Raw genomic sequence first — 24309 nt, 5'->3', positions numbered from 1 at the left:
TTGGCAACTGATGGGATTTGAATTCAAATAATAAAATCTGGCATTTGAATTCAAATAATAAAATCTGAAATTGAAACTATTTGAAATAACGGTGATCACAAAACTATAATTGATTGTCATAGAGCTCCATCAGGTACACTAATGTAATTTAGAAATGGAAGTCAGCCATGCTTAGATGGTCTGGCCGATATATGACTGCAGATCCTCAGTAATGTGATTGACTCTCCACTATCCTCTGAACTGGCTGTGGGAAGCCTCATGGTCCAAGGGCAACAAATTCATGGGTCACATCCCATGAAAGAATATTTAAAAAGTGAGGTCTGGTATCATGCAGTTGGACAAATGGAAGAAAGGATGGATTTAGAGGATGATGACTTTGGATGAGCCCAGAGATGGCATGACAGCAGATTGGAAAGAAGAAGAGGACATGAGTGAGGCCTGGGGGAGACTGGGACAATTTTTTCTTGGGCAAAATGAGGAAGTTCAGCAACAGAGGAAAGTAGATAGATGGTCTCAACCTTAATGACAAAGAGGGCCATGACATTCTTGCACATGCTGAGGATCAGGAGGGAAGAGGTACTCTCAGCTGCTTCATTAATGACCTTCATCATGGTGGGTGATAGGCTACTAGTCTGATGTTAAAACAAATAATCCCAGGCCAAAGCAGCACCTGGACAATACCTGGGTTTGAGTTGGCTTATACGTGAAACATTAAATAATGGCCATTTCAACAGGGAGAAAACTTAAACACCTCTCCAACTATCACAGCTAAGTTTTTCATTGTAAACAATTTAGAAATCATTCCTCAGTAGAAGCTTAATTTCATCAGCTATATTATTGCTATTAGAACAGGAGAAAAGCTAGGTACTCTCATGGATATAGTTTTTTGGATCAGAGCATTGTATTTTTCCATAATCTTCAAAACATAACTTAGCAGTGTGATGGAATACTCACTGGCTGTTGATAGCCACAGCTGCAGCTATCTCCACCTTACATAGAATTTGATCTTGTCAATGCCAATGCTGTCATCAGGTAACTATGGTTGCATAACAAATTATCTCCATGTTGCAGTTCTTCCTTTCACAGCACCATAGCCTCATAGCCCTCTTGGTGCCAAATCTTGAGAACTTGAACACCTTCTTTTCTCTTTCTTTGAAAATATTCTTCAGACATATTTTTCAACTTACTTTTAGCTGTTTTTATCAGCTTATTATCCATTCCCTTCATCCATTTTCACGCATGTTCACTTCTCTGTAAAATGTCAAAATACTACCTAAATTCAAGTTTACTTTAGTTGTGACTTGGAAAAATACTGTTTGAGTGACAATGCAAGCAGTGATTAGGATCTGGGATGCCAGCATGAAAGTGCCAGCTTTTAATTCAGGCATTGAAAAGGGAATTGGATAGTTAATGATAATCTGACCAGGAAACATAAACCAGGCTACATGAAAGAAGGTAAAAACAATGACTGCAGATGCTGAAAACCAAATACTGGATTAGTGGTGCTGGAAGAGCACAGCAGTTCAGGCAGCATCCATGCTGCCTGAACTGCTGTGCTCTTCCAGCACCACTAATCCAGTACATGAAAGAAGGTGCCAGGTGAATTGCTCCTTTGCAGAGCCAACTTCCTTCTGTACTGTAGATATTTTCCTATTCAATTTCCTCAGAGTTGTTATTACATCTCTAGAGCATGTGGGATCTGAAGCCAGGTCACCCGGCTCAGAGATAGGCACTCTACCACTGCACCACTTGAAATATTAGCCTAGAGCTCCAGATTACTAGGTCTAGTGGCATTCCCATTATACCACCCCTTCTGCGCTGTAACCATTCTGACCCAAACATTTGATTGAATCTGAAACATAAACAGAAAGTGCTGGAGAAACACAGCATGTCTGGCAACATCTGTGCAGAGTTAGTAGTTCTAAAGAATGGTCACTGGAGTTGTAATGTTAATTATGCTTTCTCTTTTAGCTGTATTCTTTGTCAACTCAAAACCTCTGAGGAGGTAGTTGCATTATCATAGTGAGCGCAATAACATTGAAAAGCACTAAAATCAACTAGGAGAAAGTGAGGACTGTAGATGCTGGAGATCAGAGCTGAAAAAGGGCTTATGCCCGAAACGTCGATTCTCCTGTTCCTTTGATGCTGCCTGACCTGCTGCGCTTTTCCAGCAACACATTTTTAAGCACTAAAATCAGCCATGATGTGGAGGTGCTGGTGGACAAAGTTAAAAATCAGCAACATCAGGTTATAGTCCAACAGGTTTATTTGAAGTCACAAGCTTTTGGAGCGCTGCTCTTCAGCTAGCGATTGGGGCAGGATCATAATACACTGAATTATAGTAAAAGATCAACGTTTCATACAACTATGTGATGTATTGAACAAACCTAGATTGCTGTTAATTTTGACTCATTAAAGACTTAATAGCAGTCTAGGTTTGTTCAATACATTGCATCAGTTGCATGACACTTTGATATTTTACTATAAATTGTGTCTTATGATCCTGTTCCGCTAGCTCTCTGACGGAAGAGCAGCGCTCGGAAAGCTTCTACTTTCAACTAAACCTGCTGGTCTTATAACCTAGTGTTGTGTGATTTTTAATTTAGCATTAGGATGCAAATTAACATGTAAATCCCAGAACTTTTTTCAAGTCACAGTCCGGACATGATTTAGGTTCAATCACTGTAAAAACAAGTGACAATGAAAACAACCAAAGCTGCAAACCCAAGTTGCAACGTGTTTGTTACTGCAGGGGTCACGGGTCACGTGATTCCCTCGGCTCCAGGCCCCACCCCGATTCAGCGCAACGTCACTTCCGCCGACGTAACACAGCCGCCGACGAGGAGGAGGAGGCCGTCGCCGCCGCCATCGCAGATCGCGCTCGTTATTCCGCTTCCTCGGTCCGGGCGCGCCGGGTGAGCTCCTCGAGCCATTTCCGAGTCTTTCTCCGGAGTCTTCTTCGGGAATGGGACGGTTCTGCCGTTCGCCGCCTTCCCCTCCCTCAGCTCCTGACCTCGTTCCAATCTCCTCTGTTGCGCAGCTTCTGACCGCCGGAGAGGTGCCTGTAGGCCGCACGACCCCCAACCCCCCCCTCCTTTCCCCGGGGGTTTCCTTTTTAACGGCGGCTGGCGGGCACCGGGAAGGTCTTCACTTCATGTTGAGGCCCTCCACGGCTAGGGGTAGAATTTATTCCCCTCCCGTTGGGATCCTTGGTGTCTGGACCATGTAGTGAGGTGTTGCAGAAGGGTTTATCTTTTGTTCGGTTTCTGTACAAGCTTGAAAGCTGGCGAGCGGTGGGGCTAGGGGGGCAAGCAGGCAACTAACCCAGATTGTTCAGCGTTGATGTCAGCGGCTCCGTTACAATATTCGCCGCAGCGCTATGTGCCCTCTGAATCCGCTCACAACCTCTGTAGTGAGTGCGAGATGAAGCTTCATGTAGTTTGAACTCGTCACTTAAATGAGTGAAGACTGTTCAGCCCGTCAAGCTTTTGTACACCACTGAGGTCACGGTCAACCTGTATTTCAGCTTCATTGTTATATGTCGTATTTATGTCCTTTACCTCTGCCTGCTTCATCTATTTTGACACTTTCGATCGGCTGAAAGGTCAGCATTTCTAACACAATTTCTCTAGTTAAGTGTTTACTTAGGCTTACTATTATTAGCCTAATACTTATTAGCAATTGACTGTTATGGGCTGTCTCAATGTTTCTTGCCTACCCTATCAACTTATTGATGTAAACATCTAAATGGGATTGCCTCTTGTTTTCTAGATAAAGGGAATGCAAGCCTAGTTTGTATGGTTTGTTTGTAATTTAATCCCCTTTATCCCAGTTTGAATCAGCTCTGCATCACCTATGAGAGAATGTAACCGTTGCAATATCGTGCTTGGAAGTGAATATTGTCTTTCAGATATCTCAGCCAAACTCTCTCCTGCTGTAATTTTATTACTATTAACATTTCATATTCCTGTTTCAAATTAGATGAATTGCCTGATCAGCAGTGAAGAATGTGATTGAGTGACTGCTTTTCATGAGCTTAAGTCCTAAAGGAGTTTTAAAATCACTTGTAATATGTCTATTCAGGTCAGAAAGCTTACATTGAGCAGTGAAATGACTGAGCAGGTTACTTAACTAGATGTTGACTCAGGGTAAATAGTTGGCTGGGGCACTGTAAGGGTTTGCTTCATGTGGTGCTGAGGGATCATAAATTTTAACACTGGTGACATCTTAGGTTATGTTCTCATCTTTGGAATGAGATGTGAGCCCTTAGATTTGAAAGTGAGTGTACCACCACTGAATTGCATTTAATGTCTTGTCAGAATTTCTTTGCCCATATCTGTGCTTTATATGCTATTCCTTTCAACTGAAGATGACCTTGCCCCTTATAAATTTTATCAAGGATATTGCTAGATAAAGAAATGTGCTACAGCCAGCTGGAAATTACAAAATAGTATCATAATATTTGAAATAGTGATGTTTCTTTGAGTGGTCATAAAAATATTAAAACGTTCATGGTGCTTAAAGTCAAGCATGTTCCAGGTTGTAAATAGGTCCATCTTGTCTGCTTTTTTTCTCTAAATGAGCATGTATTTTAATTCTTTTTACTATTTCAACATATGATTCTAATAATACTATTGTCATTAAGTTTATGTAAATTTTATTATGTCTGTAATTTGATATGGCATCCCAAAGTACTTCATAGGAGTGTTATGCAAGTTTTATAAAGAAACAGTTTAGGACAGTTGACCAGAAGCATGGTTAAAGAGCTTGATCTTAAGAGCTGCCTTCGAGGAGAAGAGAGAAAAAGTTGAAGGCAATTCCAGACCTTGGGAGCAAGGCAGCTGAAAGTACAGCTGGCACTTGTGAATAAATTCTGGTATATTCAAGAGACTTGAATTGGGGGACAGGTCTCTGGTGTTTGAAGGGAATTGAGCAGGGCTGTGAAAGGAATTTGGAAATTAAGATGAGAATTGTAACCTGAGTTGTTTTTAACATGCAGGTGAACAAGACAAAAATGAGTGTTAGGACAATGTCTGCAGTGTTTGGGAAGTTTTTTAGCAGGTAGAATATGGAAGGCAGAGCAGGTGTGTTTGTGGAATAGTCATGGTTATTGACTTGGGGTTTCAACAGCAAATGATCCCAGACAGGAATTGAACTGAATGAATTATGAATTAGAAGTTGGCAGTCTGGATGATATAAATAAAAATAGTCACCTCCCACACCTGAGAACTGGCCTCAGAGAGGACTGATGGCGGTTTAATCTGAGGGGTACCATGCCTTAGTGGTTGAGAAAGAGTGCTTCTTGATACACGCAACCACCGCAGGAATTGAATCCACAGCTGTTGACATTGCCCTGCATTGCGAGCTGGTCATCCACTTTATGGTGTGAATATGTAGTTGGAAGCTCAAGTCAGTGAATTCTGAGGCTCAGTTTTCACATTTCTCGAGGAGAGGAATTGAGCTGGTGTTGAGTTTTGTTTGTAATATTCCCATAGTGTGAATGTATGGAATCCCAATATTTGCTCAAAAAACTTATGCTTATGAGACAAGTAGAGGTGATAATGAAGCAGAGCTGAATGGACTTAGAAAATGTAAATAATTCCATTTTGGATGATGTGGGTGAGGGGCAGTATGGAGGTGACCAAGAGTAGATCCTTGAGAGGCAAGAGTAGTAGGGAAGCTCTTAAGAGTTGATTCTCTAGAGACAGATTGATAAGAATGAAACCAGATGAGTATAGTCACATTCAGCCAGGTGCTTGTTCTTGGAGATGGATGATGTGGTCAACTATGACTTGTAAGGTGGGGTGAAAAGGTATAGTCTTCTATTAGAGGAAAATGGATGATACAGCAATAGTGTGCAAGACTGGAAGGAGTCTGGGTTTGGTGTTTAAGAGTAAAATTATATATTTGAAGGATTGGGCAATTAGCATTGATGGTTAGTATTTTAGTGGCAAATAAAATTATACAAGAGGCTCTTTGTATGTGTTCTCAGTGGGCCAAAACTATTCTAAAGATATGCTATTCCACTTTCCAACACTCAGCCATGAATCTTCTGACAGTTCAAGTGCTTTTCCAAGTACTTTTTAAAGGTTGGGGCTTCCAAACTCAGCTACCTGCATTCCAGATTCCCACTACCCTCAGTGAAAAGAATTTTTCTCTAATTCCCTCAACTTGCTGCCTTTCCTTCTTAAAATTATGCTCGCTGTTCTCAACCCTTTAACTAAGGGGAGCACCTGCTTTCTATCATCTGATGCCCCTCCATCTTGAGCACCACAATCAGGTCCCCCCTCAGCCTTTGCTCTAAAGAAAACAAATCACACCCATCCAGCTTCTCTTTGTAGCTAAACTGTTCCATTCCAGGCAATGTCCTGGTGAATCCCCTCTGCACCCCCTTTTTCTTTTAACCACAGTGACCAGAATTGCACACAGTACTCCACTTGTGACCAGTCCTGTACAACTCCAGCATTAGCTCCCAGCTCTTATAATCTGTGCCATGACTGATAAAAGCAAGTGTCATGCATGTCTTTTTAACCACCCTATCAACATGTCTTGCTACCTTCAGTGATCTGTGGACAAGTCTGTCAAGGTTCTTGTTTCTCTGCACTTTCCACTGACCTCATTTGAGTAGTCTCTTGAATTGATACTATTAAAATGAATTACTTCTCACTTCAGGATTTAAGTTCCATCTGACCAGTTCAACTATATCCTCTGTAACAAGACTGCCTTCCTCACTGTAATCTCCAAACTTTCTCTCTCAAGCACATGCAACCATCCATTCCCAGCCCCGACGTGTAAGATGTTTTCTTCTACATCACTTACATCTATCATGAACAACAAAGGGCACAACACTGACACTGGCTTCCAGTCATGCAAGCATCACCCTCTGTCTCCGACCGGTAAACCAGTTTTGGATCCAAGTTTTTTGCCCTGGATTTACCACCTTAATTAAAAGAGGGACCTTTTTAAAGGCTTTGTTGAATTTTACATAAACTACATGAATTGTACTACCCTCGCCTACAAACTTGCTCACCTCACAAAATTCAATTCAGTTTGTTAGACACAACCTTCCTCTGACAAAACCATGTTGGCTATCCCCTGACCAAACCCTGTCTGTCCAAACTGGAGGATAATTCTCTGCTGCAAAATGTTTCCCAACCACTTATGTCACTGATCTGTAAATCCCTTGTTTATCTCTACTTTTATTGAAGTGGAACCGCATTAGCTGTCTTCCAGTCTTCTGGCCCTTCCCCTGTGGCTGGAGGGGAATTAAAAATTTGGATCAGAGCCCCTGTAACTCCCTCCCTCATCTCCCAAAGCAGCCTGAGATACAAATCATCCAGACTTGGCGGGTTGTCTATTTTTGAGCCTGTCCATATTTCAATACCTTTTCTCTCCCTATGTCAAACTGCTCAAGCGCCTCTTTCTGAACCTACATCCTTCAATGGGAAGGCAGACATGAAGTACTCGTTTAGCAACCTACCAATGTCCTCTGTCTCCATGCAGAGATTTTCCCCTTGGTCCCCAATTGCCATGATTCCTTCCCTGAGTAACTTCTTCTGCTAGACATACTTGCGTAATATTTTGGGGTTCCCTTAATCTTTGGCAAAGCTCTTTCATGGTCGCTCTTTGATCTCCTAATTTCTTTCTTGTGTTTTCCCCTGCACCTCTGATATCCACTCAAGCCTTTTGTGTTTGAGGAGCAGGAGGTTGGTTTCAAGCAATCTTAATTTGAAAATGGCGTGATTGGAGATGCCGAAAGATGTTTAGTGGGGGATGGGCCTTTGCAAGAAGGGCAACATTGTGTGTTATTGTCACTGAATTTGAGACCAGCCAAAGTCCATAAGGTTTGACAAATGTTTGAATTCCTACTGTAAACGGCCAGTCCAGTTGTGCTCCACTTCCATTTAAGTCTGTCTTATGAACTTGATGCACATGTTAATGTACACCTAATCAGGAGCACATTCAGGATGAGTGAGTAAAGGTTTTGATAGATGACGTCAAAGATGAAGCTGAGGGCGTGATTGAGAAAATCAGTAGCTTGATTTTTCTCAACAGAATTAATGGATTTTGAATCAGTAGGTTGTCAGTGAAATCCATTTTCCAATGGGTTTGGTACAATAATTTTGTGATCTTTTGTAGGGTTTTGTGACTACTTTTATATCTTCCTGTTCACTGAGTTTGAGTAATCAATCACTATCACTCATTTGTAATGAATGCTTTATCAAATTGTTGACATGAGAAAGACTTAACTACTTGTATCCACTTGTTTTTGACATCTTGAGCCTGGTCCCTTCTGAACAGCCCCTTTTCCGATTTTGTGTAATAAGATGTCGGAAAGTGTGCACGTAAACCTGCTGTGGATTTGTGTGCACAAAACTAAGGGAAATATTTTTTGGCCTCAGTGTTTTAAAGTTGGAAGTTAAAAATAGATATGTATCATCACACCAAGGTTACTGCTAACTTACTTAAAACCTCAGTATATTAAGGATTATTTTGGAATGAAAGGTGTATTATAAACCTAGGCCACTTATCACTTAAGTGGTGTTTCATTGAACAGTGAAATAGACTTGAGTTTGAATATTCTTGATTCTGTTTTCCTTGTCATGTTTAATTGTTCTTGCTGCAATTTAACACTACCCCAGTTTTAAAAATTGATATTCTATCTCAATATTAGCTCTGAATATTTCTGCAAAAACAGCTACTGCTGTCTGTCTTTCCAATTTGTGAAATCCCTTTTTACTTGCAATCTGCCAAAACGTTTTATCATAGTCATAGAAATGGACAGCATGAAACAGACCCTTCGGTCCAACCCGTCCATGCCAACCAGCTATCCTAATCTCGTCCCATTTGCCAGCACTTGGCCCATACCCCTCAACACTTCCTAATCATAGACCCATCCAGATGCCTTTTAAATGCTGTAAATGTACTAGCCTCCTCCACTTCCTCTGGCAGCTTATTCTATGCATGCACCTCCCTCTGTGTGGAAAAGGTTGCCCCTTAGGTCCCTTTGTCCCCTCACCCTAAACCTATGCCCTCTAGTTCTGGACTCTTTCCGCCCCCCCCCCCCCCCAACCCCAGGGAAAAGACCTTGTCTATTTATCCTATTCATGCTTCTCATGATTTTATCAACCTCTATAAGGTCACCCTTCAGCCTCTGACACTCCAGGGAAAGCAGCTCCAGCCTATTCAGCCACTTCCTATAGCTCAAATCCTCCAACCCTGGCAACATCCTTTGTAAATCTTTTCTGAACCCTTTCAAGTTTCACAACATCCTTCCGATAGGAAGGAGACCAGAACCGCATGCAATATTCCAAAAGTGATCTAACCAATGTCCTCTACAGCTAAAACATGACCTCCCAACTCCTATATTGTGGTCTGACCAATAAAGGAAAGGGGGCTCGGTGGTTAACACTGCTGCCTCTCAGCACCCGGGACCCAGGTTCAATTCCAACCATGGGTGACTGTGTGGAGTTTGCCCCTGTGTCTGCATGGGTTTCCTCCCACAATCCAAATGTGCAGATTGTGAATTGGCATGCTAAATTGCCCATGATGTTTGGAGATGTACAGGTTGGGTGCATTAGTCAGGTAAATACAGGGTCAGGGAATAGGTCTGGGTGGGTTGCTCTTTGGAGAGTCAGTGTGGACTTGTTGGGCCAAAGGGCCTGTTTCTGTAGGGTTTCTAATCTCATAGGGATTCTAATCATACCAAACACCTTCATTATCCCATCTGCCTATGTCTCTACTTTCAAGAAATTATGAGCCTGCACTCCAAGATCTTTGTTCAGTAACTCTCCCCAGGGGCTTACCATTAAGGGTATAAATCCTGTTCTGATTTGATTTTTCAAAATGCAGCACCTGCTTTTATCTAAATTAAACTCCATTTATCTATCACTCCTTAGCCTGTTGGCCCATCTAATCAACATCCCATTGTACTGAGGTAACTTTCTTCGCTGTCTACTACACCTTCAAATGACATCTAATATGACTGAAGCAAACTATCCCTTAATATTTTTGATTTGCAAGGTTGACTGTTATAACTCAGGAGGAAAATGCTAATAATTAACCCTACCACACTGGAATGTACCAAATGTAAATGTTCTATGATCAAAATGTTAAGCTTGTTGTGCCTTATTACGGTTATCCAAAATAAAGCAGACATTAATCTGGTTACTTCAGTAAATCCAGTCTTCTAATCAAAGTTTATTTTAATTCCTTTCGTCTCAAACACAATCACACAGGTGAGACAATATCTCTGTAGAGTTGTAATGTGGAATTTATTTTAAGGCAAATTTTGCAGCTCTTTTATTTATTCACTTTTCAAGGTGACTCTATCAAAACAACAGGTGGCTAAAGATGCACATAAACTTTAACTTCAGTAATTATTGGTGAGCACAGCTAGCATAAGCTACATCTCTTCAAAAACCTTTTCAATCCACTGTGCCCAAACAGCTCCCTGTTGCTGATCCTCATAGACATTTTCTTTAAAGTCTAGGAAGCCCAGACCAGGGATCACAGTTTGAGGTTGAGACAGGCCATTTAGGGCTGAGATGAGAAGTTTCTTCACCTGAGAATGTCAAATCTATGGAGTTCTGTGCATAAAGCAGTTGAGGCCAGAACATTGAATGTTTTCAGGAAAGTTAGATATTGTTCTTAGAATCAAAGGGTATGGGGGGGAGAAAGCAGGAACAGGTTTGAGTTGGGTGGTTAGTCATCATTGTATTGAATGGCAGAGCAGGCTTGAATAGCCTCTTAAAATTAAGTTTCTAAAGTGTCTTCCCAACACACAATCGTTCATTGCCTCTCCAATGTTGCATAATTGAGTGGTGCATAATTTTCCGATTCATATTTGTATAATAACCAGAGAATTGCTTATTCCACACTTCCTGCAGTTACCTCTGGTATCCCTTAATTTATCTTTGAACCTCTTTGTTTCTTATCTACATGCCTCCTGAAAATAAGTTAGCTTTCACATGCACACTGACACTCGCGTGAATGGTATAATAGCAAGCTGATTATCAGGCAGCAAGGTGGCTCACTGGTTAGCACTGCTGCATTGCAGCACCAGGGAGATGGGTTTGACTGTGCTACCCTCCCAGGTGATCTGGCTTCTTCCCACAGTCCAGTATTGGTATGGACTCAATCACTGAATGGCCTGTTTGTGCTGTAGGGATTCTATTGTTTGAAAATTTAGTAAAAGTCAATGCCTCTCCACGCAACTTTTGATGATTGGCAATGCCATAGTTAATTTACTAGTTATTTATATACATGACTTTAATTGTTATGCAGTATGCACTATATTTTTTAATTGGCACTCTAGCTGGGACTGCATTGTTTTAAATTTTGATAGGATATCCAAAGGTCATTTTGGTTAATATCATAAATTTATTAGACTGTCTTCATTTGGATTGTTTGCTTTAGTATGACAACTTAGTTTTGTATCACTTGTGACTCCTCTCCATCAAGGAGAGTAACTAAAACTTGCCTTTTTTTTGCTAGTTTTCCTTACTGTTATCATGGCTCGTGGGCAGCAGAAGATACAAGCTCAGCAGAAGAATGCCAAGAGGCAAGCTGAAAAGAAAAAGGGGGGATCTGATCAAAAAGCAGCAGCAAAAGCAGCACTTGTGCACACCTGCCCTGTCTGCAAGGTAAAGGAATAGTCTTCAGAGCAATATGGTCACAACATAATGTTAGAATACCTGTCATGTTTAGATCAAATTCTGAGTTGTTGAATTCAAATTGTTCTAAATCATGGTTTTAAAAATTTGCAAAAATTCCAGATCAATTTTTCAGATTATTTTCTTAATTTGCACCAACCTAGGTTGTTTCATGAGTTGCCAATTTGCTGGCATTTTTATTAATGTTAACACTAGATTTTTACCAATGAGATGCTAATTAAAATTTGACTCCTACAATCATATAAGTTAAGCAATCACTTAAGATATATGGATTCAGTCAGGCTTTGCACGTTGTTTATGCCATGGCTGCTTCAGAGGGAGAGCAGCCAAACATTTTGTTCCTGAAAGCTGATAGTATGAATGTCATTGAAGGGCAGATTTGTACTTGTGCTTCTTGAGGTTATGTAACCAGCCAGACAGTTTGATTTCTTGCATAAAACACAGACTGGTCATGCTTACACGTGGGAAGAGAGACTTGATTGACCGCAACTATGAAATTGTTCCTTTTTTGAGTACGTGACTTGAAAAGTTTGTGGATAAAATGAGAGGACCTATAGGTGAAAGTCTTGTGACTTCAACACTGGGTGTTTAGTTTAACTCCAGCACTTATTTGGGTTCCATCTATGCTTCAACCTTGACGCAGATCAGATAACTTTGAAACAGGCTAGGGATTCAATCCAGACTGCTCAATGTTTTAATTTATATTTGAGTAATGCTGACAGCCATTCTGAAATTCTTACCACCTAGCTTTTCCTTTTTGATTTGAAGCCACTAGGTACTGAATTTTAGCATTGGTTAGCGAGTTTTGACAATATTTGTACCTTTAGGTTGAGGTTCTGGATGTCTGTTTGTTTGCTGAGTTGGAAGGTTCCTTCCAGCTTGGTGAGCAAACCTACATTTAGTATTGGTTATTTACTTATTTATCACATACTTATCCCTACTGTTTTCTTTTCTTTTTAGACACAGATGCCAGATCCTAAAACTTTCAAACAACATTTTGAGAGTAAACACCCGAAATCTCCTTTGCCTCCTGAATTAGTTGATGTACAGGCTTAAAAAGAAAACAAGACTTGGATTTGGGTGAGAAACTTTGTTTATTGCTAAGTAACCAGAAAGTAGAGAAAATATCTGTATGCAGCTTTTAAATTCAGAACGGCTGAGCTAATATTGCCTCTTCAGATGAGACATTTTTTCAATAACTGTGCAGACAATTGTTTGTGGATTTATTGCAAGCACTTGAGAATTGTGACTGTCAGTTTTGGCTGCTTAATTTGATGCTTGAAATTTTAATTTTAAGTTAGAAACGAGTTAAATATAAACAAAGGACTAAGCTTCAGTAGCTAAAATGTTTTGTAACTTTTCAATCTACTTTTTATTGTCTTAATAGAACAATACAGCACAGAACAGGCCCTTTGGCCCACGATGTTGTGCTGAACATTTGTCCTAGCTTCAGCACCTATCCATGTACCTATCCAATTGGTCACCAATGATTCTGACTCTGCCACTCCCACAGGCAGCGCATTCCATGCCCCCACCACTCTCTGGGTAAAGAACCTACCCCTGACATCCTTCCCCCCCCCCCCCCAATACCTTTCACCCTTCACCTTACATTTATGTACCCTTGTAACACTCTGTACCTGGGGAAAAAGTCTCTGACTGTCTAATCTATCTATTCCCCTGATCATCTTATAAACCTCTATCAAGTCACCCCTCATTCTTCGCCGTTCCAATGAGAAAACGTCTAGCACACTCAACCTATTCTCCATTCCAAGCAACATCCTGGTAAATCTCCTCTGCACCCTCTCCAAAGCTTCTACATCTTTTCTAAAATGAGGCAACCAGAACTGCACACAGTACTCCAAATATGGCCTTACCAAGGTCCTATACAGCTGCAACATCACCTCACGACTCTTGAATTCAATCCCTCTGCTAATGAACGCTAATACACCATAGGCCTTCTTACAAGCTCTAGCCACCTGAGTGGCAACTTTCAAAGATCTGTGAACATAGACCCCAAGATTCCTCTGCTCCTCCACCTTGCTAAGAACCCTACCGTTAACCCTGTATTCCGTATTCTTATTTGTCCTTCCAAAATGGGCAACCTCACACTTGACAGGGTTGAACTCCATCTGCCCCTCCTCAGCCCAGCTCTGCATCATATCTAAGTCCCTTTGCAGCCGACAACAGCCCTCCTCACTATCCACAATTCCTCCAATCTTAGTATCGTCTGCAAATTTACTGACCCACCCTTCAACTCCCTCTTCCAAGTGATTAATAAAAATTACAAACGGCAGAGGACCCAGGTCTGATCCCTGCAGGACTCCACTTGTAACTGGGCTCCAGGCTGAGTATTTACCATCTACCACTACACTGACTTCGACTGGTTAGCCAGTTCTCTATCCAACTGGCCAAACCTCACACTATCCCATGCCTCCTGACTTTCCGCATAAGCCTACCATGGGAACCTTATCAAATGTCTTACTAAAATCCATGTACACTACATCCACTGCTCTACCTTCATCCACATGCTTGGTCACCTCCTCAAATAATTCAATAAGACTTGTAAGGCAAGACCTATCCCTCAGAAATCTGTGCTGGCTGTCCCTAATCAAACGGTGTCTTTCCAGGTACTCATAAATCCTATCCCTCAGTACCCTTTCCTATCCCTCAGTACCCTTTCCATTACTCTGCCTACCACCGAAGTAAGACTAACTGGCCTGTAATTCCCGGGGTTATCCCTATTCTCTTTTTTTTGAACAGGGGCACAACATCTGCCACTCTCCAGTCCCCTGGCACCACCCCCATTGACAGTGAAGACGAAAAGATCATTGCCAATGGTTCTGCAATTTCTTCTCTTCCCACATAATCCTAGGATATATCCCGTCAGGCCCGGGGGACTTGTCTATCCTCAAGTTTTTCAAAATGCCCAACACATCCTTCCTAACAAGTATCTCCTCTAGCTTATCAGTACGTTTCATACTCTCCTCTTCAACAATACGGTCCCTTGCATTTGTAAATACTGAAGAAAAGTACTCATTCAAGACCTCTCCTATCTCTTCTGACTCAATACAGTCTCCCACTACTGTCCTTGATTGGACCTATCCTCGTTCTCAAAGGCCTTGGGGGTTATCCTTGATCCTACCCGCCAAAGATTTTTCATGCCCTCTCTCAGCGCGCTCAATCCCTTTCTTCAGCTCCCTCCTGGCTATCCTGTATTCCTCCAATGCTCCGTCTGAACCTTGTTTCCTCAACCTTATGTAAGCCGCCTCCTTCCTCCTTACAAGACATTCAACCTCCCTCGTCAACCAAGGTTCCCTCACATGACCATCTCTTTCCTGCTTGACAGGTACATAATATCAAGGACATGTCGTATCTGTTCCTTGAAATGTGGAACTTTTTCAACGACTTCCTTCCCTGACAGCCTATGCTCCCAATTTATGCTGCTCAGATCGTGTCTTGCAGCATCGTATTTACCCTTCCCCCCCCCCCCCCCCCCCCCCCCCCAATTGTAAAACCTGCCCTGTTGCATGTACCTATCTCTCTCCATAACCAAGGTGGAAGTCACCGAATTGTGGTCACCATCACCAAAATGCTCACCCACTAACAAGCCCATCACTTGTCCTGGTTCATTACCAAGTACCAAATCCAATGTGGCCTCCCCTCTGGTTGGACAATCTACATACTGAGTTAGAAAAGCTTCCTGGACACCCTGCACAAACACTGCCCCGTCCAATCTACTTGATCTAAAGAGCTTCTGATCAATATTTGGGAAGTTGAAATCGCCCATGAACTACTACCCTGTGGCTTTTGCACCTTTCCAAAATCTGTTTCTCCACATCTCTGCTGCTATTGGGGGGCCTATAGTAAACACCCAACAAGGTGACTGCTCCTTTCCTATTTCTGACTTCAGCCCATACTACCTCCAAAGGCAGATCCCCTCGAACTGCCTTTCTGCAGCCGATATACCATTTCTAATTAGCAACGCCACCTCCTCCTTTTTTAATAAAATTGCATCATTTTATTAACTCCATCTGGCTGGTAATTCTAACAAATCACTCAAAGGGCGATGGCACATCTTTGACATTTTTCCCAAAAGCAAATGCCTATATTCAATTTAGCCAAATTTCTAAATCTGAAGACTGCAAGTAACTGATCGATGTTTTGTTTACCTTCGTTATCAGTTTTTTTGCACTTAAGCAACATCCCAAGAATTCTACAGTTAAGGAATTTTATAACCAAGCTGATATTATAAACAGAAAATTCACATACCTCTGGCAGGCTTTAAAATACTGTAGTATTACTTTTCTAAAAATTTGTATTTTAATCAAATAACCTGAAATACTTAAGTTCCCAAATAACACATCTAGCCACCAAACATTAGCTGTCCTCCCTGACAAGTGGTCCAGCCATCTGTTGAGCAGTAGCTAACCAAATGTAGTGTAGTTTCTTTTCTGGGCTGCTACTTAAGTGCTTCTGAGTGATGCACGGTCAGCCGGGAGAAACCTATTTAAACTATATTCCATATTCGTATTCCCAAGATCGCTACCTTAGCTTGTGCAAAGTTGGTCAATGAAGAGCTCAAAAATGGGGCTATGCAATCTTTTTGTCCAAAAACTACCCTCGTTTGTTTATTTTTAAAATATTTCAAGCTTCTGAATAATCCAGACTCTGTTGAAACACCCTTGCACCTTCTATTGATATCAGATATATTCTGTCGTTGAGATTGACTTGTATGTAACTTGGCATCATTAATCATGCAATCTTGAATCAAACTCGACTGTATAGTAATCCTGTTTGCACATATATTTTTCTTTACCAGTTATTCTTTTGTAGTTGAGCATTAACAAATAATTTTAATAGCTTCAATGCATCAGGTAATTCCAGGCTTCAGTGTGGGGATTAGTAATGGAAATTAAGTGGTACAATTGAGAAATGACTGAGTTGCAATTTTTGAGTTATGATGGGGAGGATAAATGAAAGCTTGTGTTGGGATTCAATAGCCTTGCTACTTGGTGAAAAATGCATTGCATGTTATTGTTGTATTCTTATCTAAGCTGGGATGTAAAATTGAATGCAGTTGGTTGCACTTGCATGCTTATGACAGTCATAGAGAAAATTGAAGATTTTGAAATAAGCGTACTTCAAAATAGACTAATTTATCTGGCTCGTCTGCAGTTTGTTTTTGTATTGACTCTGATACACTTATGCTATGTAGAAGGAGAGCTTTGCTACAGAATGAAGTGTCATCTTTATAAATAAGCTTGTACGTAATGCCAACTAGACCAGGATAAGTTGGAGACCAAAAATGCAACTTTGGGGCATGCTGGATGTGACCATTCTAGTATGAACTGCAAAAAGAAATGTGCTTGTATCTTGAGATAGGATTCAGTGAGATTGTCTCATTCTAACCAATGAACTCTTGCAGTGAAACCTGCCACAATACATTCTCAAACACTGAATATATTCATAACATATCATATGTCATTGAAGATGTAGGTAAAGCTCTTAATTTCACTCAAACTCTGTATATAACATATACTTTTATGCATTCTTAAGGTATTGCCTTTTGAAGAGCTCTCTTCCCACTAGCATTTGTCTTCACTGTAATGGAAGGACCTGCACAAGACAGTTTACAATGTGCCAGCTATCTGAATCATTTTGAACCTAAAGCTGTTTAATGTGAAAATCTTCAGCAAAGAGGAAGTCTCATTGAGAGTCTCATTGCCATAGATATGAGAGAGTTTGTGATTTGGCGCTATTTATTTGAAAATTGGGAGAGGAAGCAAACATACTGTGGGTTATTCTACTATGAATTTGTTTATGCCAAGTCACTATATTTTTAATAGCTGTGCCAATGATAGACATATTAGTTATGTCTTTATCTTAAGATGCTTCCTAATCAGCCTGTTCAGAGATATTATTACATGCCTCTGGAGCAGATGGGACTTCAACCCATGTCTGTTTGTTCCAAGGTAGGGATACTAAACTGCATCACAAGAGACTTTTTTGGGGAGGTTTGATCAGAGGAAATCGAGCCATGAGCCTCCCTGCACATGCAGGTAGAGGGAGCCCCTATCACCTCCACAGACCAAAAATTCCAGCTTAACAACAAAGTCAAATTTAGCCTGGTAACTGAATGTTGTCTCCTCTTCAAACCCATTTCTTCTCCTCTTGAGCCATGCAAGGTGTGGCATTTTGTTAAAACAAAGGCAGGACTTAAGCAATCAATGGTAAAGCCCTGGGTTGTGTTGTAGAACAGAGACCTCTGGTTTGGGTACATAATTCTTTGAAATTTGCATCACAGGAAAATGGTGGTTTAAAAGGCGTTTAGCATGTTTGCCTTTGTTGCTCAGGCCTTTGAGTATAGGAGTTGGGAAGTCATGGAGAGGTTGTATAGTATGTTAGTGAGGTCTCTTCTGGACTGTGGGGTTCTGATTGCCCTGTTATAGCAAGGATATTATTAAACAGACGGGGGCTCAAAAGATTTACCAGAATGTTGCTGAGTTTCCTATAGACTGGATAGGCTGGGACACTTTTCACTGGAGCATAGGAGGTTAAAGGGTGACCATGTAGAAGTTTATAAAATCACAATGGGCATAGATTGTGGTCTTTTCTCTCAGGTGGGGTGGTTCAAAACTAATATTTAAGGTGAGAGTAGAAAGAATTAAAAACATGAGGGGGAACTATTTTACATTGTAGCTAGTACAGGTGCACAATCCTTTATCAGAAATGCTTGGCAACAGCTGTTTTTGGAATTCAGAATAAGTGACAGTTTGGTGAAATTTTTAAAAATCTTACCGGAGGAGCATGACTCACTAAAGCAGGCCTTGAGAAAGAATCTAGGCCTGCTGATGCTGAGCCACGCCTCCATGTCGCATCTGAGTGACTCGCATCAAGTGGGTGTTGACTTGGGTTAACTGTTTGCGCACACAACCTTATTAATGAGAGAAAAACTTCACAAAAAAACCTTTGGACTTTGGAGGTTTTCAGATTTCTGATAAAGGATTGTCTACCTGTATGTGGAATGAACTGTCAGAGGAAGTGGTGGTCGTAGATGCAGTTACTATGTTCAAAAGATGTTTGGATAAGTACACAAATGGGAAGTGTCTGGAGGGATGTGGACCAAACACAGGCAGGTGGGGTTTGTTCAGTTTGTAAACATAGTTGGCGTGGACGAGTTGGCCCAAAGAGTCTATTTCTATGCTGTATGACTCTGACTCTCATCATTTTAGAAAACTAATTTATCACTTTAGAAAATATGGGTTGTTCTAAGACAATTGGGTGAATTGCCTTTGAGATCCTTTAACTATGATCTCAAGGTTCATGAGTTGTTTCCTTGGGCGATGCCATATCTGTTAAGTCTTGAACTCTGCCTGTATTTTTGTATTGCTAACTGACAAGCAGGTCAAAATGGTAAAAACAAGGGCTGCAGATGCTGGAAATCAGAGTCTAGATTAAAGTGGTGCTGGAAAAGCACAGCAGTTCAGGCAGCATCCGAGGAGCAGGAAAATCGACGTTTTGGGCAAAAGCCCTTCAGGATTAGAGGCAGAGTGCCTGCAGGGTGGAGAGATAAATGCGAGGAGGGCCACCCCCACCCTCCTTTCTCTTATCTCTCCACCCTGCTGGCACTCTGCCTCTGTTCCTGATGAAGGGCTTTTGCCCAAAACGTCGATTTTCCTGCTCCTTGGAACTGCCTGAACTGCTGTGCTTTTCCTGCACCACTCTAATCTAGAAGCAGGTCAAAATTTTAACTCTGCTCAATTGAGCTTGTTTGGCTAGTGTAACAGTGCTGAGTAAATTTCAGTGTTATTAATCTGAAATTTTAAATGAATAATCAAATGAACAGTTGGCGAACTTAGTGAGGTTTCATACATATTTAGTGCAAAATGTGATTTTTGGCTTTATTGTGCTTTCTAACTTCATTTTTGTGATTACTTTCAGACTTGGAATTCTGCTGACATGATGCACTGAATCAATTACACAAGGCCTGGAAAAGATGAAGGATATTTGATTCTTCAACCTTTTCCCTTTCTACTTACTACTGAACTGTTGATGTTTATTCCTTTCATGTTTTGGGGGCAAGGGAGCATTGGAATGAAGATTTTTTTTGTTCAGAAATTACAAAGCTGCCAATACTTCAAGTGAGCTGGGTGAGAAAGTGGTACTAATCTAGTGATAGACCAGTACTAATATTTACTTCTCTTCCATTCACTGTTATTAAGCACTGGCATCGTTGTGATCCTTGTACTGTTGGAGACAAATGCAAAGCTGTAATCTTAACTATCTACAATTAATTGACTTTGTGGGAACCTCTGTGAATGTTGTTGCTTTTACGAATTTGGTTAGGTTAGTGTACTTGTCACTAATAAAATACCTTGCTAAACATCAGGCTGATCATCTACATTAGGGTATGTATCCATTTGGCCTGTGTTCAGCACCTTCTTTGTAGAAGAGTCATTGCAATATTAAAATTTGTTCCCTTGTTGCAATCGTAACTTGAAAATCGATATCAAAACATGAAGATTTCTATGACAATGGGGTTTTTCTCTCAAAAGTGGATATTTCCAAGAATTGAGAACAGTTTGAACTCATAACCACTTTTCTCAAGTGCTTGATTGCCTGAAAAATAAGTTTTTAGCTGAGCTCCATACATTTTCTATTGCAAGTCATACTGTGGCATCCCTATGAATTTAAAATGCATTAATGTGGAGCAAACAGTTGAAGAGCCACTGTCTCTTGATGCATAAATGCTAGTAAATGAATGTGTTGGAGCTTTGTTTTCTAACTGTTGCTTTGCAGCTTACAATTGTAGCATTAACATCTTACAGCAAAGCTGGCATGTTGGTATGTGACATGTCAATTAACTCGTTGTGGTTTTTTTGTCTAAAATTTTAGTTTGAAGGGGTTTTTCAGAAATAGTGAAACCGATCCTTAAATTGAGTCTTTCCTATTTAAAATCACAATAGCTAAGATTGCAATAGCTTGTATATTCAACTAGATCTGCTCCTAATCCTTTAGCTCCTTTTTCTGTAGCAATCTTGCATAGTCATACACAAGTATTGTGATTTATTGGAGCTCATTGTAATTTCTTTAATAAATATCAGAAGCACATTTTCTTGTAAACAGAACGGCTCATTCGTTATTCTTAGTGTTGAACTGAGACTAGTATTCCTGCCAATGTGATGTATTGTTTTCAGCAATGTGGCACTTGATTTTAATCTTGAATAACTTTTCTAGATTAAAGTAAACTTGTACTGTAAACCTCTTGGTGTGGTCTGACACTAAGTTTCTTGTATATACTTTGGTTTGAATGGAAGTGGAATTACCTATATAAATACGCAATGGGCAAGTGAAAATATTTGTGTGCAAGAAAGTAAATAAGTAAAATAGTCATTTGTCTTAAGATGTGCAGTTAAAGAATTCTAGATGGATAAAATAGTTCCTTTTGAGTCATGCATCAAAGAAATTGATTAAAAGAATCACTTAGTCTTTAATTAGAAGCTAAATCAAACAATTTTGAGGCATATAAATTCAAACATTACCATGTTTGGTGTAAAACTTCAACTGATTTGAGCAAATAGCACAGTCCATTCAGCAATTAATGTTTTGCTTCATTCCAATATACCTGTAACAATAGTAAAATTGCACTGTGCCCTTTTGGTTTGGGCAACAATTTGTACTAAAAAGTTGTTGTTCTGTTTGCCGAGCTGGGAATTTGTGTTGCAAACGTTTCGTCCCCTGTCTAGGTGACATCCTTAGTGCTTGGGAGCCTCTTGTGAAGCGCTTCTGTGCTGTTTCCTCCAGCAGAGATAGTGGCTTGTCTCTGCCGCTTCCGGTTGTCAGTTCCAGCTGTCTGCTGCAGTGGCCGGTATATTGGGTCCAGGTCGATGTGTTTGTTGATTGAATCTGTGGACGAGTGCCATGCCTCTAGGAATTCCCTGGCTGTTCTGTTTGGCTTGTCCTATAATAGTAGTGTTGTCCCAGTCGAATTCATGTTGCTTGTCATCTGTGTATGTGGCTACTAAGGATAGCTGGTCGTGTCGTTTTGTGGCTAGTTGGTGTTAATGGATATGGATCGTTAGCTGTCTTCCTGTTTGTCCTATGTAATGTTTTGTGCAGTCCTTGCATGGGATTTTGTACACTACATTGGTTTTGCTCATGCTGAGTATCTGGTCCTTTGTTCTGGTGAGTTGTTGTCTGAGAGTGGCTGTTGGTTTGCGTGCTGTTATGAGTCCTAGTGGTCGCAGTAGTTTGGCTGTCAGTTCGGAAATGCTCCTGATGTATGGTAGTGTGGCTAGTCCTTTGGGTTGCGGCATGTCCTCGTTCCGTTGTCTTTCCCTTAGGCGTCTGTTGATGAAATTGCGTGGGTATCCGTTTTTGGTGAATACATTGTATTGGCGGTGTTCTTCTTCCTCTTTGCAGTTCTGGTGTGCTGCAGTGTGTTGTGGCCCTTTTGAACAGTGTCTTGATGCAATTTCTTGTGTGTGTGTTGGGGTGGTTGCTTTCGTAGTTCAGGACTTGGTCTGTGTGTGTGGCTTTCCTGTATACCTTTGTGGTGAATTCTCTGTTCAGTGTTCTCTGTACCATCACGTCTAGGAATGGGAGTTGGTTGTCCTTTTTCTTCCTCTCTAGTGAATCTGATTCCTGTGAGTGTGGCGTTGATGATCCGGTGTGTGTTCTCTATTTCTGTATTTTTAATGATTACACAAAGGTGTCATCCACCTATCTGACCCAGAGTTTGGGTTGAATTTGCGGTAAGACTGTTTGTTCTCACCTTTTGCATTACTGCTTCTGCTGAGTCCAAGTGTGTTGTGAGGCATAGGTCCAGTAGTTTAAGTATGCCGTCTTTGTTGATAGACAACAAGACGTTGAACCTATCAACAAAGACGGCATACTTAAACTACTGGACCTATGCCTCACAACACACTTCACATTCAACAACCAGATATACCAACAAATCCAATGGAACACCCATGGGCTCACTCATCTCTGGACTCAGCAGAAGCAGTAATGCAAAGGTGAGAACAAACAGTCTTACCGCAAATTCAACCCAAACTCTGGGTCAGATAGGTGGATGACACCTTTTGTAATCATTAAAAACACAGAAATAGAGAACACACACCGGATCATCAACGCCACACTCACAGGAATCCGATTCACTAGAGAGGAAGAAAAGGACAACCAACTCCCATTCCTAGACGTGATGGTACAGAGAACACTGAACGGAGAATTCACCACAAAGGTATACAGGAAAGCCACACAGACCAAGTCCTGAACTACGAAAGCAACCACCCCAACACACACAAAAGTTGCATCAAGACACTGTTCAAAAGGGCCACAACACACTGCAGCACACCTGAACTGCAAAAAGAGGAAGAGGAACACCGCCAATACAATGTATTCACCAAAAATGGATACCCGCGCAATTTCATCAACAGACACCTAAGGGAAAGACAACGGAACGAGGACATGCCACAACCCAAAGGACGAGCCACACTACCATACATCAGGAGCATTTCCAAACTGACAGCCGGACTACTGCTACCATTAGGACTCATAGCAGCACACAAACCAACAGCCACTCTCAGACAACTCACCAGAACGAAGGACCCGATACCCAGCATGAGCAAAACCAATGTAGTGTACAAAATCCCATGCAAGGACTGCACAAAACACTACATAGGACAAACAGGAAGACAGCTAACGATCCGCATCCATGAACACCAACTAGCCACGAAACGACACGACCAGCTATCCTTAGTAGCCACACACACAGATAACAAGCAACATGAATTTGACTGGGACAACACTACTATAGGGCAAGCCAAATAGAACAGCCAGGGAATTCCTAGAGGCATGGCATTCATCCGCAGATTCAATCAACAAACACCAACCTGGACCCAATATACCGGCCACTGCAGCGGACAGCTGGAACTGACAACCGGAAGCGGCAGAGACAAGCCACTATGAATGACGGAGGCAACATCACAGAAGCGCTTCACAGGAGGCTCCCAAGCACTGAGGATGTCACCTAGACAGGAGACACAACGTTTGCAACACAAATTCCCAGCTTGGCGAACAGAATCACAACAACGAGCACCCGAACTACAAATCTTCTCCCAAACTTTGTACTAAAAAGCTTCAACTATTGGATGCTGATGGAAAAATTCAGATATAAGTTGCGCCGGAAGGTAATGAGTCAAGAAATCCCAACTTCTGCTTGGGAATAGTTTTAAATGTTTACACTGGGTTCAGGAAGATGCTTGATTGGCTGTGGATCAGTTATGTATATGTCTATTTCCAGTATGTAAAGTTGGACAATGGAACCCCAACTGAAATGAGATGGAGAGCCTTGCCTTTGTATTGTAGGTTGGTGCACAGAGTATGCTCTTGAAATTAAGTTGAACATCAGTTGGAATTTCAACAATTTGTGGCCACTGGTTCTTGTGATTTGTGCCAATTGTCTTTAGCTCCAGCTGCACAAGTTTTTACCTCTTGAAATCCCTAGAATTTCATGAGCATGAATGGAAATTGTTTGACGTTAGAAATTTGACTGAGTTTTATCCCATGACCTCTACCTATCTTAGAAAAATAGAAATTTAGTATCTATTGAGTTACTACAATTTCTGTACTG

At 41.1% G+C, this 24309-nt stretch overlaps 1 protein-coding gene across 2 annotated transcripts; it reads left to right on the top strand.

Annotated features, from left to right (window-relative positions):
• Positions 1–2786: 2786 nt before the first annotated feature.
• Positions 2787–20936, top strand: LOC140453455 (zinc finger protein 706). Of its 2 annotated transcripts, none has more exons than XM_072548146.1 (4): positions 2787–2915; positions 11497–11645; positions 12636–12755; positions 19617–20936. In XM_072548146.1, exons 2-3 carry the CDS (start codon positions 11514–11516, stop codon positions 12729–12731), a joined length of 228 nt encoding a protein of 75 aa, XP_072404247.1. In that variant the 5' UTR covers positions 2787–2915; positions 11497–11513; the 3' UTR covers positions 12732–12755; positions 19617–20936. The 2 variants fall into 2 exon arrangements, with proteins under 2 accessions (XP_072404247.1, XP_072404246.1); XM_072548145.1 differs by lacking the exon at positions 2787–2915 and adding an exon at positions 3582–3604.
• Positions 20937–24309: the final 3373 nt, after the last annotated feature.

This window comes from Chiloscyllium punctatum, chromosome 27 (genome assembly GCF_047496795.1).
Source record: "Chiloscyllium punctatum isolate Juve2018m chromosome 27, sChiPun1.3, whole genome shotgun sequence".
NCBI classification, from domain to species: Eukaryota; Metazoa; Chordata; class Chondrichthyes; order Orectolobiformes; family Hemiscylliidae; genus Chiloscyllium; species Chiloscyllium punctatum.
Note: the sequence above shows the minus strand (reverse complement) of the source record. Positions and strands in the feature narration are given on the sequence as shown.

Coding starts and splice junctions, on each gene's coding strand:
- LOC140453455 (XM_072548146.1), top strand. CDS start 11,514: ATGGCTCGTGGGCAGCAGAAGATACAAGCTCAGCAGAAGAATGCCAAG. Junction 11,646..12,635: donor ACACCTGCCCTGTCTGCAAG/GTAAAGGAATAG, acceptor TTTTCTTTTTAG/ACACAGATGCCAGATCCTAA.